The sequence below is a fragment of the Ailuropoda melanoleuca genome, chromosome 11 (assembly GCF_002007445.2).
Source record: "Ailuropoda melanoleuca isolate Jingjing chromosome 11, ASM200744v2, whole genome shotgun sequence".
NCBI classification, from domain to species: domain Eukaryota; kingdom Metazoa; phylum Chordata; class Mammalia; order Carnivora; family Ursidae; genus Ailuropoda; species Ailuropoda melanoleuca.
Window position 1 is genome coordinate 78,385,526 of NC_048228.1, and position 19,273 is coordinate 78,404,798.

Consider the following 19,273-nt stretch of genomic DNA (forward strand, 5'->3'; position numbering starts at 1 on the left):
GGATTGCTCTGGGTAGCATGGACATTTTAACTATGTTAATTCTTCCGATCCATGAGCATGGAATATTTTCCAGATCCAGATTCTTATGATCAAGGGCCTTCATAACTGCCTCCTCCATGTACTCTTTGAGGTCGGTCAAATCCATAACGATTCCTGTAACAGGATCAATCTTATAATTGTGCCCATAGTCATTTGGATTGTTGCATTTCCCAAACAGTTTCAGATTTTCTTCGTTACTCAGAGATTTGCTGGAGAGCCAATGGGTTGCACTGAGGGAGACAAGGTGGGACAGTTATGCCCAGTGGCCAACGGCGACCACTTTGATTGCCTTGCTTCCAACCTCCAAGAAACTTTAAAGCAGTATTTACTTTCTCTCCTTTTATTATGATTTTGCTTTGTATTCTTAAATTGGTACCTTCAACTTGTATTTAAAAGTATTTTGGGGGCACTTGGGTGGCTAAGTTGGTTAAGCATCTGCCTTTGGCTTGGGTTGTGATCCTGGGGTCCTGGGATCAAGCCCCACATCAGGCTTCCTGCTCAGCAGGGAGTCTGCTTTTCCCTCTCATTCTCCCTCTGTGCTCTCTCTCTCTCTCTCTCTCAAATAAATAAATAAATCTTTTAAAAAAATAAATAAAAGTATTATGATTTTTGTATGTGTGACATTAAACCTTATTCCTGGTCTAATTTAAGGTTGTAATCAACATTTATCTCTACCTCCTACAGCTTTCATTACTGAAAATGTGTCAGTATCTTAATTGGAAGAGATCTTATATCTTGTCCAACATTACTGTTAAGCATTGGGCTATGAGCTCTTTACGTTTTGAAGGCTTGCCATTTCGTTGTTGTAGCTTCCAATACATGATTCCAGTAATATTGTCTTTCTATTTCAAATGCTTGAAAATAAGTCTACATTAAAAAAAGTTTTTTAGGGCTTAAATTAAGAAGCCACATAAATAGGTTCTAGTCCCAGCTGTGTAACTAAAAACTTTACTTCTCTGGCCCTCAATTGCCTTACCCATAAAATGCAGGAGATAGAATAGTTAATTCCCAAAATGTCTTCCAATTCTCCTTTTTGTTTATCTTGTAAATGTTTACATTTGTTTTTACGGTTTTTTTTTTAACTTTTAGTTTGCATTTCTCAGAAAGCACTTCCGTAAAATGAAAACGTGATGTATGTGTTTGCCTAGAACACAAGGTCTATGTTAGAGGATGTTTTAGCATATTTCAGTTGCAAAGCAGTCACGTGGAAGAAGAATTAGACTTAAGAGAGGTAACTATGATGTGGGAAGAAGAGTCCTGACATACAAGAAGTAATTGGAGTTGGAATTGAAATTACTGGCACATGTTTTTTTGTTCTGTTTAACATGCAACATTTTTTAGGATCTTTGAACAATTGTTTTAAGTTAGCATGTGATTTGAAGTGTTAAATAATATGTTTTTCAAACTGGTTTTTAACTTTGTGGAAATTATTAACTTGTGTCACTGTTTGCTTTGGTTGTTTAGAGTCTTTTATGGTTTCATATAAATTTTAGAATTATTTCTTCTAGTTCTGTGAAAAATGCCATTGGTAAGGATTGCATTGAATCCGTAGGTTGCTTTGATATAGTATGGACATTTTAACAATATTCTTCCAGTCCATGAACATAGAATATCTTTCCATTTATTTGTGCGTTTTTCAGTATCTTTCATTAATGTCTTATAGTTTTCGATATATAAATCTCTCACTTCCTTGGCTAAGTATATTCCTAGGTGTTATTATTTTTGATGCACTTACAAATGGGAATGTTTTCTTAATTTCTCTTTCTCATAATTATTAGTGTAAAAAATACAACATTTTTGTGTATTGATTTTGTATTCTGCAACTTTATTGGATTAATTTATTCTCACGTTTTGTTGATGGAGTCTTTAGGATTTTTTATGTATAATATCATCTCATCTTCAACTAGTGACAGTTTTACTTCTTTTCTTTTTCTTGCCTAGTTGTTCTGGCTAGGACTTCCAGTACTTTGTTGAATAAAAGTGAAGAGTAGACATCATTGTCTTGTTCCTGATCTTAGGGGAAAAGCTTTCAGCTTTTACCATTGAGTATGTGATGTTATATGTAGTCTTTATTACATTAAGTATGTTCCCTCTATACCCACTTTGTTGAGAGTTTTTTTCTTAAATGGATGTTGAATTTTGTCATTTACTTTTTCTGCATCTATTGAGATCGTATGATTTTTATCCTTCATTTTGTTAATGTGGTATACCACATTGATTCATTTATGGATGCTGAACCATGCTTCCATCCCTGGAATAAATCCCACTCAATCATGGTGTATGATCCTTTCATTAATGTATTGTTGAACTCAGTTCGCTAATATTTTGTTGAGTGTTTTTGCATCTTTATTCATCAGAGATATTGGCCTGTAGTTTTTCTTTTTTGTGGCATTCTTGTCTGGTTTTGGTATCAGGGTAGTGCTGGCCTTGTAAAATGATTTTGGAAGAGTCTCTTCCTCTTCTCTTTTCTGGATGAATTTGAGAAGAATTGGTATTAATTCTTCCTTGAATGTTGGTAGAATTCACCAGGGAAGCCATATGGTCCTAGACTTTTGTTTGTTGGGCGGTTTTCAATTACTAATTCAATCTCCTTACTAGTAATTGGTCTTTCAGATTTTCTATTTCTCTATGATTCAGTCTTGGTAGGTTGTATATTTCTAGAAATGTGTCCATTTCTTCTAGGTTGTTGAGTTTGTTAACATATTTTTCATAGCATTCTGTTAATGATCTTTTGTATTTCTGTGGTATTAGTTGTAACCTCTCCTCTTTTTTTCTTGGTCAGTCTAGCTAAAGTTTTGTCAGTTTTATCTTTTCAAAGAAACAGCTCTTGGTCTCATCAGTTTTTTCTTTTTTTTTTTTTTTTTACCTCTCGCCATTTTAGTCTGCTTCATTTACTTCTGCTCTAAATTTTGTTATTTCCTTACTTCTTCTACTAAGTTTGGGCTTTGTTTGTTCTTTTTTTCTCTTAGTCCCTTCAGGTGTAAAATTAGCTTGTTTCTGAAGATAGGCATTTATCACTATGAATTTCACTGTTAGAACTTCCCTTGTTAGGGGCGCCTGGGTGGCATGGCGGTTGAACTTCTGCCTTCGGCTCAGGGCGTGATCGCAGCGATGTGGGATCGAGCCCCACATCAGGCTCCTCCGCTATGAGCCTGCTTCCTCCTCTCCCACTCCCCCTGCTTGTATGCCCTCTCTTGCTGGCTGTCTCTGTCGAATAAATAAATAAAATCTTAAAAAAAAAAAAAAAGAGCTTCCCTTGTTAGATGCTTTTGCTGCATCTCATAAATTTTGGTATGTTACATTTCCATTTTTATTTGTCTCAAGGTATATCCTTTATTTCTCTCTTGATTTTTTCCTTTGACCCATTGATTGTTTAGTAGCATTTTGTTGAATCTCTACATATTTGTGAATTTTTCAGTGTTCCTTGTGTAATTAGTTTCTGAATTCAAACCATTATAGTCAGAAAAGATCCTTGATATTATTTCAGTCTTCATTAAGACTTGTTTTGTGGCTTAAACATATGATCTATCTTGGAAAATGTTCCATGTGTACTTAAGAAAAATGTGTATTTGTTGCTTTCGTGTGGAATGTTCTATAAATATCTGTTAAATCCATCTGGTCTAACATGTCGTTTAAGACCAAAGTTTTCTTCCTGGTTTTTCTGTCTGGATGATTTGTTCGTTTAACTAATTGGGGTATTAGAGTCCCCATATATCATAAATTATAATTATTATATAAATACTATTATTGTATTTCTCGTTTTAAGCCTGTTGATATTGGCTTTATTTGTTTAGGTGTTCTGTGTTGGGCATATAAATATTTACAAAGGTTAGATCTACTTCTTTTTTGACCCCTTATTATGTAGCACTCTTTTTTGTGTCTTAATACAGTCATTGTTTTAAAGTGTATTTTGTCTGATGCAAGTGTAGCTACTAAAGCTTTATATTGGTTTCCGTTTGCATGTAACCTCTTCACTTTCACTGGGTGTGTCTCTTGTAGGCAGCATATATAGGAGTCTTGTTTGTTAAATCCATCCAGCCATTCTGGTTTTTTTTATTAGAGAATTTAATCCGTTTACATCCAAAGTAATTTTTGATAGGTATGTGCTTATTGCCATTTTGTTAATTGTTTTGTGGCTATTTTTGTAGTTCTTCCCTGTTCCTTTCTTCTTCTTTTGCTCACTTTCTATGTGATTTAATGACTTTCTTTAGTGGTATGCTTATATTCTTTCCTTTTTATCTCTTGTGTATTTACTACACATTTTTATTTTGTGGTTACCATGATGCTTACATATAACAACTTTATAACAGTGTGTTTTAAGTTGATAACAACTTAATAAGTTTGATCCCATTCTAAATCTGAACATTTAAAAAAATTTTTATGGGGTTCTATTTTATTTATTTGTTTTTTAAAGATTTTATTTATTTGAGAGAGATGAGACAAGAGAAAGAGATGGAGCAGGGGGAGGTGGAGGGAGAAGCAGTCTCCCTGCTGAGCAGGGAGCCCAATATGGGGCTCCATTCTGGGACTTGGGGATCATGACCTAAGCCAAAGGCGGACACTTAAGCGACTAAGCCAGGTGCCCCTAAATCTCAACATTTTAACTCTCCTCCCCACATTTTGTTTTGATGTTATATTTTGCTTTTTTTTATCTTGTATATACCTTAACTAATTATTGAATCATAGTTGTTTTTACTACTTTTGTCTTTTAACCTTCATACTAGCTTTATAAGTAATTTACTACCTTTACTATACTATATATTTACCTTTCCAGTGATACTATTTCACATGTGTTCTTGTTACTAATTAGGGTCCTTTCTTTTCTGTTTTTACATCTCTTTGACAACCAGTTTAGTGATGATGAGCTCCTTTAGCTTTTACTTTTCTGGATATTCTGAAAGATAATCTTGGCAGATAAAATATTCCTGTTGTTGTTTTTTTTTTTTCCAGCACTTTGAATATCTTGTGCCACTCTCTCTTGGCCTGCAAAATTAGTGCTGAACAATCTGTTAGATAGTCTCATGGGGATTCCCTTATATTTAACAATTTTTTTTCTCTTGTTGCTATAATATTCTCTTCCTGTCTTTAACTTTTGACATTTTAGTTGTAATGTGTCTTGGTGTAGGTCTCTTTGGGTTAGTATGCTTTGGAACTGTCTGGGCTTCCTGGATCTGGTGTCCATTTCCATCCCTATGTTCAGGAAGTTTTCAGCCATATTTCTTCAAATAAGTTTTCTACCTCTTTCTTTCTTCCCTTCTGGAATTTCTACAATTCATATATTAGTCCATTTGATATCCTTTAATTTCCTGAAGCTATTTTCACTTTTTATTTCATTTATTTTTCTTTTTGCTGCTTTGATTGGGTGAGTTCTACTCCCTTTTCTTTAGGTTGACTGATCCTTATTTTCTGTTTCATATCTAGTCTGCTGTTGAACCCCTTTATTGTATTTTTCAGTTCCATTGTTATATGCTTCAGTTCTGTGATTTCTCTTTGGTACTTTGTTAAATTTCATCCCTGTTGAAGTTCTCACTCTATTCATCCAGTCTCCTCCCCGGTTTGGTGAGCATTTTATGACCATTACTTTAAACTCTTAATAAATTTACTTATCTTCTTTCATTAAGGCTTTTTTATCTTATTCTTTCATTTGGAACATATTCCTCTGTTTCTTCATTTTGCTTGACCCTCTGAATTGGTTTCTATACAGTAGATGAAGCAACCATCTTTTCCAGTCTTGAAGGAATGACCTTGTGGAGGAGTTGAACCTTTTCATTCAGCTCTACCCCAGCTCTTGGTCATCTCTCAAAACTTTGAGTTTATCCAAGCAGCCTGTTATATTTTTAATAGCTCCCAGTAGTTAAGGATGTACCAAGAGCTGTCAGTGTCCCATAATGGAGGATCTCTGCACCTAGATTCAGACTGACTGGAGGCCAAACCTGCAGGCAGCTGCTTTTAAAAGTATACAGATATATACAGTCCTGAGGGGCCAGGAGTTTAAGCCTCACTGACCACCAGAGCCAGGCAGTCCTGAGGTACGTCCCCTTAGTGGCATTCACAAAAACTAGGGTTCCAAATGAGTATATGAGCTCCTTTCTGGGAGACACCCAACAAGCTGGAGAAAGACTGAGAGCACCAAGATGGCATTTATAGCCTCTGTTCCTTGAGAAGCACCATATGCCATTAAATGTGTGGCAAACCTAAGTCCTGCCCTTAGTCCAAAGCTCTAGGACAACTTGGCCTTTTGACAGGAAAAACTAAAGGTATGCCTCAGTCTGCTATCTGTGCAGTGTCCTGAGGGTGGTAGCCTGCCAGCAACTGTCCCTCTGATTACTACAGTCCCTTGGGACCCTGGAATGCAAGCCCTTCCAGCCACCACAGCCAGGTGATTAAGGGATACCCCCTGAGCATCAGGCACTGGACTCAGAGCTTCCTTCCAGGAGACACTGGCCCTCTGGAGCATGGCAGAGGGTGAGCGTGAAGATAGCACCTGCCCTCCAAGGTCTCTGGAAAGGATTTCAGTCAGCCTCTAGGTGATTGTTTTAATTAGAAGCCTGCCCCTCAGGCCACAGTTATGATGATTAGCTAATAGGCCTACTTCACAGAAAAACCAGGCTCTTGGATCAGTTGTCTCTTGCTATGCCCAGGAGGGGTGGTAGCCGGTAGCTCTTTGGGCACTCATTGTGCATTGGTTGCAGTCCTTGGGGACCCAGGAACTAAGCCCCACTGGCCACCAGTGTCAGGTGATGTAGAAGTGTCCCTTGGCAGCAATCACAAAAATTGGGGCACCAGGGAGGGTTCTGAATTCCTTTCTAGGTGATTATTACATTCCCATGTGACCAGGAGCTTATGTGACCAGAAACACAAGCTCCTCTGTTCTCCAGAGCCAGGCATTCAAGAGATGTCCCGCTGGGCAGCACCCACAAAAATCAGGGCACCAGACACATGTAAAGGTTCCCTTCTGGGAGCTACTTGTTCTCTGGAGCACAGCAAAGAGAGAATGCAAAGATGGCACTCCCCACTCTCCATCCCTGGAGGATGTTCCAGCAGGCTCCTAGATGTGTGAGTTAAATTAGATGCCTGCCCCTCAGGTTGAGGTTTTAAGCAGGTTAACGTTCTTCACTTTAAGCTGCTTCTGAGCTGGGCCTGGAGGCAGGTCAGTTCCATCACACAAACCCTTTAAGAGGCATTTTTCAGATTACTACAGACTTGTGCGTCCCACTATGGGACATTTTGGGGACTCATCTCTGAAGTTCCTGTCTTAGAAGTTGGGGTGACCAGTGTGGGGTTTGAACCTTTCACTCCTCAGGAAGAAGCTCCGGGTAGTTGAGTTCCCTCCCAGTTGTGGGTTGCAGCACCAGGGGTGGGGTTCATGGTGAGGTTGTGTCCCAGCCTCTCCTACCCACTTTGATGTAGTTTTTTGTTGTTTTTTTTTTCATGTTTGCCTAATGTGTAGTCATCATTCACTCACTCAGCCTTTAGGTTTTTTTAAGAAGAAGTTGGTTCCATATGTAGCTGTAGACGCAGTATGTTCCTGAGAGGAGGTGAATTCGAGGTCTTACTACATCACCATCTTGAATCAGACCAAGTCCTCTGTTTCTTATTGATCTTCTCTCTGGCTATTCTGTCCATTATTGAAAATAAGGTATTGAAGGGGCATCTAGGTGGCTCAGTTGGTGAAGCATCCAACTCTTGGTTTCAGCCCAGGTCATGATCTCAGGGTTGTGGGATTGATCTCTGCATCAGGCTCCACGCTCAGTGAGGAGTCTGCTTGAAGATTCTCTCCCTCTGCCCCTCCCCCCGTTTGTGCTCATTCTCACACTTTCTCTCTTTTTCTCTCTAAAATAAATAAATAGGTCTTTTAAAAAAAGAAAATAAGATATTGAGGGTTCCTGGGTGGTTCAGTTGGTTGAATGTCTGCCTTCAGCTCAGTTCATGATCCCAGGGTCCTGAGATCAAACCCCACATCCTCCCTCTGCCTTGCTGCTGCTCCCCCTGCTTGTGCTCTCTCATGCTCTCTGTCTCAAATAAATATATAAAATCTATAAAAAAAAAAAAAAGAAAGAAAAAGGTATTGAAATTTCTGATTATTACTGCAGAATCATCTGTTTCTCTTCAATTCTGTCGATTTTTGCTTCATGTAATTTTGGGGCTCTGTTAGGTTTGTATGTGTTTTATCATAGTAATATCTTCTTGCTGAATTGAACCTTTTATCAGTGTAGTACTTATGGGTCTCTTACAATCTTTTTTTTTACTTTAAATCTATTTGTCTGATCATAAAATAGCTACTAGCCCTCTTTTGGTTATCATTTACATGAAATATGTTTTTTTTATCCTTTTACTTTTTAGATGCTTTGTGGTTTTACATCCCTTAAGTGAATCTCTTGTAGACAGATATAGGTGGATTGTTTTTAATTTTTTCCATTCTGCTTATCTCTGCCTTTTAATTGGGAGCTTTAATCTATTTTCATTTGAAGTAATTACCAGTTAAGGGTTATTTCTGCCATATAGCTATTTGTTTTCTCTGTCTTATATATGTTGTTACTTAATTATCTTCATTACAGCTTCTCTTCTTTGTATTTACTTGTTTTTTTTGTAGTGAACCTTTTTGATTCCCTTTTCTATGTATTTTTAGTTATTTTCTTAGAGATTCCAAATAATATTCCTAACAACCTAGATTGAATAATAGCCTCTTAGTTTCAATAGTATACAAACACTTTGTCCTATTTATCTCTATCCCTCTCCCTTTAGTATTGATATTGTGATAGAAGTTATATCTTTTTATATTATTTCCGTTTACATAGATGTAATTATTACTTCATGCATTTGCCTTTAAAGTCTTTATGTAATAATAGTTAAAATTGAAACTACAGTAATGCTGGCTTTTATATTTGCTTATTTGGTTACTTTACTGTTTGCTAATGTTCTTTATTTCTTCTTATGGTTTTAAGTTGCAGTCTAGTGTCCTTTTATTTCAGCCTGAAGGACTCACTTTAATAGTTCTTTTAAAACAGGTTTACTAAAAATGAACTCCGTTAATCTAGTGCTAAATTTCCCCCTTACAGTAGTCTCTCGAAACATTTACATAGAATATAGGCAAAGAAGTATGCATACATAATCATCAAATGATTTCTCCCCTATTGATGCAGTAAAGCAGTAAGTCCCATGGTTGCCTGAGAATCATCCTGGGAACTTATTACAAACAGGCCTTACCCTAGATTTGTTGATTTTAGTTCCCCAAGAATTCTAATGTTCATCCTGATTTGGGATTCACTTTTACTTAGAAATTCAGGTGTTCCCTTCAGATATTTTGTGTTAAAGGAGTGTACAGTAGTAAGTGGAAAACCAAAAATAGTTTGAGATGTGACTGCTTAGCTGAATGGTTACCGTGCACGTGCGGTTCGGAGCCATCACAGCAGAATTCCATACAAATCCTAGGCCTGCATAGTTTGCAAATAGTCAAAATGGAAAGACTTTGCTGCCTGCTGGTTTTGTCGTCGTTGCTGGGCAATGACACACGTCGAATCATCTGAATGTTTACTGAATACCTACAGAATGAATCTTTACATGCCTCGTGAAACTGTCAGACTTTCTTGTATTAAGCTGTGTTTTCATTTTGAATATTTTATAGTTTAGTTTATATTTTACTCTTACTTTGTTATATCCAGACAACAGACCTTCCCAATAAGGTGTTTAAAAAGCACCTACATTTAGTCTCTTTTAATAGGCGAATGTATTTATTATTTAGGTGCCTATGGTTCATGCTTGAAGTTTTAATGACAAAGAATGAAAACAATAGCCATGCCTTTATGAAGAAGATGGCAGAGAACATCAAGTTAACAAAAGATGCCCAGTCTCCAGATGAGTCCAAGACAAATGAAGTAAGATATGTGTTAGGCCAGTGTGTGTTAATTACAGGAAAAAATATTATGGTCTTTGTCCCACTTGTTTTTCCCATTACATAATAAATTAGATTACAGAATGTTCATAAAAATACATATTTATGGTCAGTTTTATTGTATTTTATTATAATTGAATTCTGTTATTTGAGGAATGTTTATTACCCTGAAAAAGACATTAAAACTTCTATGGAGCAGGGGGATAAGAACTAATAAAATTTACTACTCTGCTGTCTTACAAACTTGTAGTAAGTTACAGACAAGTAGATATTCCTTTTTGTGTATTTCCCTTGGTTTGGTTTGGTTTGGTTTGATTTGTTTTTAATGCATACTCAGCATTCATGTTAATTAAGTAAAGGGCTTTTTTGTTTGTTTTTTGTTTTTTGTTTTTACCAGGAGGCTACATAAGAAGAAATGCAAACACAAATGTGAACTGTTCTAGGAATAAATAATACCCACATATCCCTCTTTCGATTTCATTTTATACATCGGGTAGAATTGGTGCTTGTGGTTATTTTGTGCTACTGAAAGTTATATATGATCTTTTTTTCTTTCCTCCCTAGAAACTTTATACAGTATGTGATGTGGCTCTATGTGTTATAAATAGTAAAAGTGCTTTGTGCAATGCAGATTCCCCAAAGGATCCCGTCCTTCCAATGAAATTTTTTACACAACCTGAAAAGGTAATTTTTTTCTCTTCATAGTTCTACCATGATAAACTGATTTAAGTTTCAGTTACCATCAACCCTAGTGGCAAATAGTAGATTGTCTTGACTCTACAGAGTAAGAAATATCTCTTTGTATTTCTATCAAGGAATGGGAGATTATCTTCCAAAGCCCTGAACAAATGCTGTTCTCACCTTACAGAGTTGGAGAATGCAAATCAGGCTTTATGGTGGTATTCTTATGTGAGCTATTCCTTCTGGATGTTTCTAGTATGTAAGAGGAGTTTTCAGATTTCTTACATTATTTTAATCTCACTTTATTAAAATGCTGTATTTTATCAGGCAAGAAATAAAATAGTACAGTATAAATATAAATATGCGTGTGTGTGTGTGTGTGTGTGTGTGTGTGTGTGAAATAAAGTGTTGGAATTAACAGAATTGGTCTTGGCAAATGATAAACCAGTATTCTAATCAGCAGCTTCTAACATTAGGGACTTCAGACAAGTTAACTCTTCTAAGCCTCTATTTCTGTCTCTCTAAAATGCAGGTGATAATAGCTATGAATAATTATTAATATTATGTCTATAATTTTATGTTTATGAGAGTTTGTCACATAGTAAGCATTCAATAAGTGGTAGTAATAATTAATACAACATTTGTTCTGCTATCAGCAAATTAAGTTTTCCATGTAAGTAAATTTTCCAGCTAACTAAAGCTCTTTGTTTTTCCAACTAATTGGAATTTTATTTCCTGCTTTAAGGAAGTATTTGGAAGTTTAACTTTCCTGTGCTTTGTTTAAAAAACAGAATCCTAATTTTTTTTTTTTTTTTTTAACTAAGTAGGCTCCACACCCAGTGTGGGGCTTGAACTCAGGACCCTGAGGTCAGGAGTCACATCATCTGCCAGCTGAGCCAGCCAGGCACCCCCAGAGTCCTAAATATTTTTAATTGGAAAAAATATGTCATTTAAAAATTTTTTATACATTTTCAAACCTTAGGATATGCTTCCGAATATTCAGAGTAATACCCTCTCTTAGAGTATTTGACAGAAGAACATACTGGGAAATGGAGCTTCCTACTTTCAGTGCCATACTTTGACAAAAATTTTAAACGGATTTTCTTTAATTTATTATTCCTCACTTATTGTGCCTAGTTTTTTGTGGGTTTTTTTTGTTTGTTTGTTTGTTTTTTAAAGATTTTTATTTATTTATTTGACAGAGATAGCCAGCCAGCGAGAGAGGGAACACAAGCAGGGGGAGTGGGAGAGGAAGAAGCAGGCTCCCACGGAGGAGCCTGATGTGGGGCTCGATCCCATAACGCCGGGATCACGCCCTGAGCCAAAGGCAGACACTTAGCGACTGCGCCACCCAGGCACCCCATTGTGCCTAGTTTTTGATAGGAATAATAAAGATTGCAAAGTTTTGCCTTCTAAATAAATATGTACTGATCTTTATAAATAGTCTTACCTGAGCTCTTGAATTTAAATTTACTTTATTGTTGACCTAGGGTTATCATGACCAGAATAGTACCCAAATAGAATCTTAATAAAATCGTGATCCCATCATCAAGAATTAAATTGCTGGGGCACCTGGGTAGCTCTTTGGCTTAGGTCATGATCCCAGGGTCCTGGGATCGAGCCTCACATCAGGCTCTCTGCTCAGTGGGGAGTCTGCTTCTCACTCTTCCTCTATCTTCTCCTTCTCTCTCTCTCTCTCAAATAAATAAATCTTTTTAAAAAAAGGAATTCAATTGCTATAGGGCACTTGGCTAACTCAGTCAGTAGAACATGTGATGCTCGTTCTGGGCACTCTCAATGTCAGGGTCGTGAGTTCAAGCCCCATGTTGGGTGTGAAGCCTACTTTAAAAAAAAAAAAAAAAAGCTGTTTGTCACTATACCAGAGTTTAGTTGGTTTTGTTTTGGTATCTGAGACTTAGTGGTTTTAGCCTTCTGAAGAAGTACTTTTTTTGTTTTCAATGAACAGCTTTCCTCATTTCCTTTTCTGATATGTTGCTTTTAATCTGGTATAAATTCAAACACTAGGAAACTAGGCATATTAGGATAATGAGCCTAGTGAGGCTGTAGTATATCTTGATGAATAAAGTGAATGAACTTTCATGCCCAGGCTTTGTAACATTTATTTTAGCTGCATAAAAGCCTTTGTGGAAAAAAAAAGATACAGCTGTGCCTGGAACACATGCCAAAACTGTGATTTCTTTATAGGCACATTTAAGCCATCTGTTCTTTCCTAAGACACCAGTGTGAAGGTAAACTTAATAAAAGGAAAGAAAAAAAGATTATTTTTTAAGTGAGTTTACTTAAAAGAATTAATAAACTTCTTGGTCATAGTGAATCAATTTACTTATGTGACACCATTGTGGTTTATATGTGTGCTAATCCCCAGATATTTAACGGAAGTATCAAAGGATACTTAAGTTTCATATAGATAAAACTTTCAAGAAAGTACCATTAGTGTCCACATTAGATTTAATTCATTTATTGACTAGTAAATATCACTGCCGCCAAAGAACATTATAATTCACTTATATTTTGGCAGTGTATTTATCTGCATGATTTGGACAGTCTTCTTATGGTTCTAAGAAACACAATATTTTTAATTGAAGTGACGATTTTTTTTTAATGAGGATAATTTTCTTGAGATCCAGTGTAGAGTTATTTTATTGAATATTAAGTGCCTAATATATGCACTGTACCATTTTGGATGTGTTGGGATCCCAGATGAAGTAGATTTTACAATAAAGTGAAGAAAGTAGCTCATTGAATAACCTGGAGACTATTTGCCCTGAACTATATGGAAAAAAATAGGAATGTGTTTTATTTAAAATTTAAGTAATCGAACTCTGATATTTTCCAAGTCTTATGTGCCATTGAGTTAAAGCTAGACTTAATGACATGGTTCATTAAATATGCTTTATTTGAGGAATTAATGTGTATGCTGGCCCAAATGTAATTGTTATTGTAAGGCACAGTGCCTGAAAAGTCTTATTTGGACAGTAAAAATACACATATTCACTTGATTTTGTTTTTTTTTTTGGTAGGATTTCTGTAATGACAAGAGTTATATTTCAGAAGAGACCAGAGTACTTCTGTTAACAGGAAAGGTATTATGTACTAGATAATTTGGAAATCTTTATCTCATATATATATTACTTCTGCTCTTCTTAGAAATAACTTCTAAATGTCCCACAGATCTTATAGTTATTGATTCTTAAGGATTGTATTGTAGATTGTAGCATCTAAAGTCTTTGTTCTCTCAGGCTTTTTTCTGCCGTAAGTGACTCTTGAAATTACGACCATGTGTTCTCATCAGTACTAGTAGGCTTCAAGTTACTCAGAATCCACAGAGCTGATTTTCTTGAAAAATGGTATAATAAATTTAGATATATAAGATTTTTAAAAAAATAATTTTAAAGTATTAATGTGTTAGATAATTTATATTCTATAAATAATTTTAAGGTATTAATGAGTTAGATAATTTATGTTCTTTAAAAGTATCATGACACCTAAAAGAGCAAGAGAGATTTAATTTTTGATAAAAACACTGTCTAAACTATTATTATATACATTTAATAGTTTATTTGTAAGACATTTTAATATCTTATGTATTTCACTGTGTGTTTAGGGGCACTTTTTATTTTGAGCAATAAGAAATAATTAAATATTGCCTAGTTATTTTTATGTAGAAGTAATACTTGAGACTTGTAATTGTATTCAGACAAAACCGGTTTTGCAAAATTATCATTTCTAATAAATTTAGAATTTAACTTTCCAGAGTAAGAACAATTCCTTGGCTTAGGCTAAACATTATCTTCTACATGTGTCTAAATTTATGTAACTTCTTTACAGTAAGTATAAAATAACATGCATATGTGTAATTTTTAGCCAAAACCTGCTGGAGTACTAGGTGCAGTAAACAAGCCTTTATCAGCAACGGGAAGGAAACCGTATGTTAGAAGCACTGGAGCTGAGACTGGAAGCAATATTAATGTAAATTCAGAACTGAACCCTTCAACCGGAAATCGATCAAGGCAATTTTTTTTCTCCACTTGTTTTTTTTACTATCACTCACTACTTGGTTCATCTTTTAATTTTTACCTAAGGCACTAGATTACAACAATAGACTTTAGAAAACATTTTGGCATAAAATAATAGTGCTGAGTTTTAGTACAGTTAGTGATGGAAATTACATTTTGAACCCATATAACATTCCGAGTGTGTAAAAAAGTAAATGGAACAAATTTAAGAACTTTTTTTTTAAGATTTTATTTATTTATTTGAGAGAGAGAGAGCATGAGGGGAGGAAGGGTAGAGGGAGAAGTAAACTCCACACTGAGCAGGGAGCCTGACACGGGACTCAATGCCAGGCCCCCAGGATCATGACCTGAGCCGAAGGCAGAGGCTTAACTGACTGAGCCACCCACACAACCCAAATTTAAGAATATCTTGTATAACTAATTTACATGGAAATGTTTATATAAAAAAATTGAACACTTAGGAAAACTGTGAACATATAACTCTTAAATAAATTGAATTTATATGCTTTTTAATTTTTAACTCAAATTAGTATAGCATGAGTTAAGATAACATTGTTATAACATTTCTACTTGTAAGAATATTCCATGTTCATTTTAACATGTCAAGTCTTTTACCATGTTAGCTACTGCATAAAAATTTCCACCTGACCCTACTCTTATCAACACTAAAAATTAAAGCTTCTAAAGATTTTATTCTTACTCATGAAATTTTAAGTATAAACTCAGTTGGTCTTGTTTTAAACACATTCTTAGCAGTAGAACCCCAAAATATAAAATAAATTAGCATGGAACATCTGTGGTTAGAGAAATGGTGGGTCTCAAACACCTCCCCTGTGATGTCTTCTTCCAGCCCCTCTCCCTTGCAGAGCATTAAGAACACAGACTGGAGGGGCGCCTGGCAGGCTCAGTGGAGCATGCGACTCTTGCTTTCAGGGTTGTGAGTTTGAGCCCCATGTTGGGCGTGGAGATTACTTAAAAACAAAATCTTAAAAAAAAAAAACCGCACAGACTAGAGACAGCTCTACTATACACCATCTGTAATACATCTATCACTGTATTTTTACTTGTTTTAGGGTTTTCTACCCCCAAGAGAAAGTCTTAGAATAGTTGTATGATTCTGTTTCTAGACAGCTAATCATTCTGTCAGGTGATTTTAGGCAGTCACTGGTGTCTTAAATTGGTACGGTGAAAGGGAATCAATAACATGATATAATAACAGCAGTGGTCTGTAACCACAGAACACCTGAATCTTGCTGATGTTGCTTCGTTTGGCTGGGCTTCTAAACTACCATAAGCTTCTGCTTCCTTATTGGTTAGTGAAAGTGTAGGCTATCTGTCCGTGTGGTGAAATAAAGAAGCTTTGGTTTATTTTTCTTCAACAGGGAACAGAGTTCAGAGGCAGTAGAAACTGGAGTTAGTGAAAATGAAGAGAACCCTGTGAGAATTATCTCTGTCACACCTGTAAAGAATATTGACCCGGTAAAGAATAAGGTAAATTTTTAAAATTTAACAAATGGATTTCTCCCAGAGATGATTACAGTTTCATGGTAGATGTTGAGAAACCCCCACTTAACAAGTTAATATATACTACCTATTCTATTCTGCATTTGTGTGTACCACCTCTCACTATGCTTACCATGCTTCCACTCTCCAAAAAATGATTCTGCCTACAAGCACTCGTTTCAAGAGTTTATGTAGTCACTCCTAACAGTATCTGTCTCCCACACTACGTCTCCCAAAACTTGAAAGACTAGGAATTGAGAGTTTCTGACATCTTACTTTGAAAAGTTTATTGACTCCTATGAGGGATGTGTACACTGTTTTATTTCTATTTTTTAAAAGTTAAATTTATGATTTAACCTTTTAAAATATATTTGAATTTTTGTTACATTCTTTATTGTTGACCTTATAAATATGGCACCCAATTTTCTTAAAAACTTTTTGGAAGGAGAGAAACATTGGTAAGAATCAGACCTTAGTCAGAGTCCTGGCTCTGCCACTCATTGGCTGTGTGTTTACTTAGGCAGATTGCTTGACTTCTCTAAGCTTCTGCTTAACTATAGAATGAAACCAGTAACTTACCTCAGTAGCAGTGGCATGGAAATACTATTACATCTTTTCCTACAGAATCATATTCTCAACATATTTATCTTTGTATTGCCCACCGTATATTTATAGTGTTATCAAATGTTTTAGGAATCACCATCAGGTACATAAAATACAAGACTGTACAGTTATTCCACAGTAGCTGAACTGTGCAAGCTCATTATCTGAATTCAAACTGAATAGATAAGGATACATTTTTAGATCAGTCTCTCACTATTCAACCTCTTGCTGTTTGTTATATGAAGTTCAGTATGTCAGTAGATTCAGGTAACAGAGAGCCTCTCACTGTCAAAACTCTTGGAATTTAGAAACCAATAGACTTGAATATTGTGGGATTCTTATATAGAATTAAACAGTCTTCAGGTAATCAGACTTAGATTCAGAAATGCATATTGCCATAGACATTCATTTAAACATATTTAACATGTTTAGGAAGAGGTGGTACAGAGATAAAAACGTTTATCTGGCATTAACAATTATCTATAACCTTACTCTCCTGTGATACAAAATTCTGTGTAAGATACAAATTGATGTTATATGTCAGTTATACTTTAATAATAGAAAAATGTGATATTTAAATTCTAATTTTTGAGAAGCCAAAATGTGACCTTATGATTAATCTATAATATTGTTCCAAACCCTTATTTGAACTTTTTCACACTTCCACAGAATTTTTTTAAGAATGTTTTCTTAACAAAAAAAAAAAAAGAATGTTTTCTTTTTTCTTTTACTTTTTCCTTTTTTTTTTCCCCCAAAGATACCATTCATTTATTTGAGAGAGAGAGAAAGAGCAAGCACGAGCAGGGTGAGGGGCTGAAGGCAGACCCTTAACCAACTAAGCCACCCAGGTACCCCCTCCAAAGAATGTTTTAACAGATTCGCTATAGCCTTCAACACACAGGAGTTGTATTTTGACAAAACTTAATCACTTCCTAGGCAGGTCTCCCATAAGTTGATGTTGTCATTTCTTTCCAAAATCCGAGTCCTCAGTCTTCCAGGCTCAAAAACTATCTTGTTGGTATACCAAAAGAAGACTAAGATCTGGGGTGCCTGGGTGGCTCAGTGGTTAAGTGTCTGCCTTCGGCTCAGGGCGTGATCCCGGTGTTGTGGGATCGAGCCCCACATCAGGCTCCTCTGCTGGGAGCCTGCTTCTTCCTCTCCCACTCCCCCTGCTTGTGTTCCCTCTCTCACTGGCTGTCTCTCTCTCTCAAATAAATAAATAAAATCTTTAAAAAAAAAAAAAAACACTAAGATCTAAGATAGTGTTTCTTGCTAACCAATTTTTCAAAGAGATTAATGTGTAAACCAACATATTATGTGTATAAAAATTATCCAGCAAACTAGATATGGGTATTTACAAATCAGGACATTCTTGGGGTGCCTGGGTGGCTCAGTCAGTTAAGTGTCCGACTCTTGATTTTGGCTCAGGTCATGATCTCGGGGTTGTGATGTTGAGATCCAGCTCTGTGCTGGGTGTGGAAGCTGCTTAAGATTCTCTCTCTCCCTGGGGCGCCTGGGTGGCTCAGTTGTTTAGCATCTGCCTTCGGCTCAGGTCGTGATCCTAGGGTCCTGGGATTGAGCCCCGCATCGGGCTCCCTGCTCAGCGGGGAGCCTGCTTCTTCCCCTCCCACTCCCCGTTTGTGTTCCCTCTCTTGCTGTGTCTCTCTTTATCAAATAAATAACATCTTAAAAAAAAAAAAAAAGATTCTCTCTCTCCCTTTCCTACTGCCCACCCCAGCCCCCCCACCCCCCATCTCTAAAAAAAGAAAGTTTACTTAAATGAAAACTCATGAAAATAGTAATTTAAGTGAAAAGATTCACAAATCAGTGTTACACTTTGCTGGGCAGCAATGTCAAGAGTTCCACTTCTTCAAGGAAGCAATATGGAAATATTGCTAAAAAGAAAAAGAAAATCAGGACATTCTCTCCTATTATTTACTCTGTGAGGGAAATCAAATTGTAATATGAAGGATGACTCAGGGAGGTGGTTAAAAGAAGCAAGACATATCCCGTGGATTCAGGCAAGCAGTGCTGCCACTGTTGTCCTTAAGGAGGCTTCTTTTTCTTCATACCTGTGGTTGACCAGTTGTTTTCCTCTTTCATCTCCCTTTTAATGAGTTCTTTAAACATATGCACATGTACATAATATTCATAAATGTGTAAGTACAGTCATGTGCATGATTTTTAATGCAGTCTTTGTTCCTTTTGAAAAGTAATCTGTTAATTTTATTCTTGTCTTAACCATTTTCACATGTGTATACACATAAATATTTCCTTTCCCCTTTTTTGCCACTACAGACAATGGTACATTAAAAATTACATGTGCATCAAACATTTACTGGTGATTTTTATTTCTATGAGCTTACTTCCTAGTAGTGAGATTCCTGAGTCAAAGAGTAAAATGTATTACAGAGTTTAGATATTTCCATATTGCTTCCTTGAGAAAGTAGAACACTTGACATTGCTGCCCAGCAAAGTGTAACACTGATTTGTGAATCTTTTCACTTAAATTACTATT

General features: G+C 36.0%; 1 protein-coding gene across 1 annotated transcript in view; it reads left to right on the forward strand.

Moving 5' to 3' along the window:
• The window catches only part of PDS5A (PDS5 cohesin associated factor A), a 76,230-nt gene that overhangs the window by 55,557 nt on the left and 1,400 nt on the right, over positions 1-19,273 (forward strand). Inside the window, exons 25-29 of the mRNA XM_034670955.1 lie at positions 9,782-9,914; positions 10,496-10,615; positions 13,654-13,716; positions 14,498-14,643; positions 16,032-16,140. Coding sequence (XP_034526846.1) covers positions 9,782-9,914; positions 10,496-10,615; positions 13,654-13,716; positions 14,498-14,643; positions 16,032-16,140 — 571 coding nt within the window. The remainder of the gene's footprint in view (positions 1-9,781; positions 9,915-10,495; positions 10,616-13,653; positions 13,717-14,497; positions 14,644-16,031; positions 16,141-19,273) is intronic.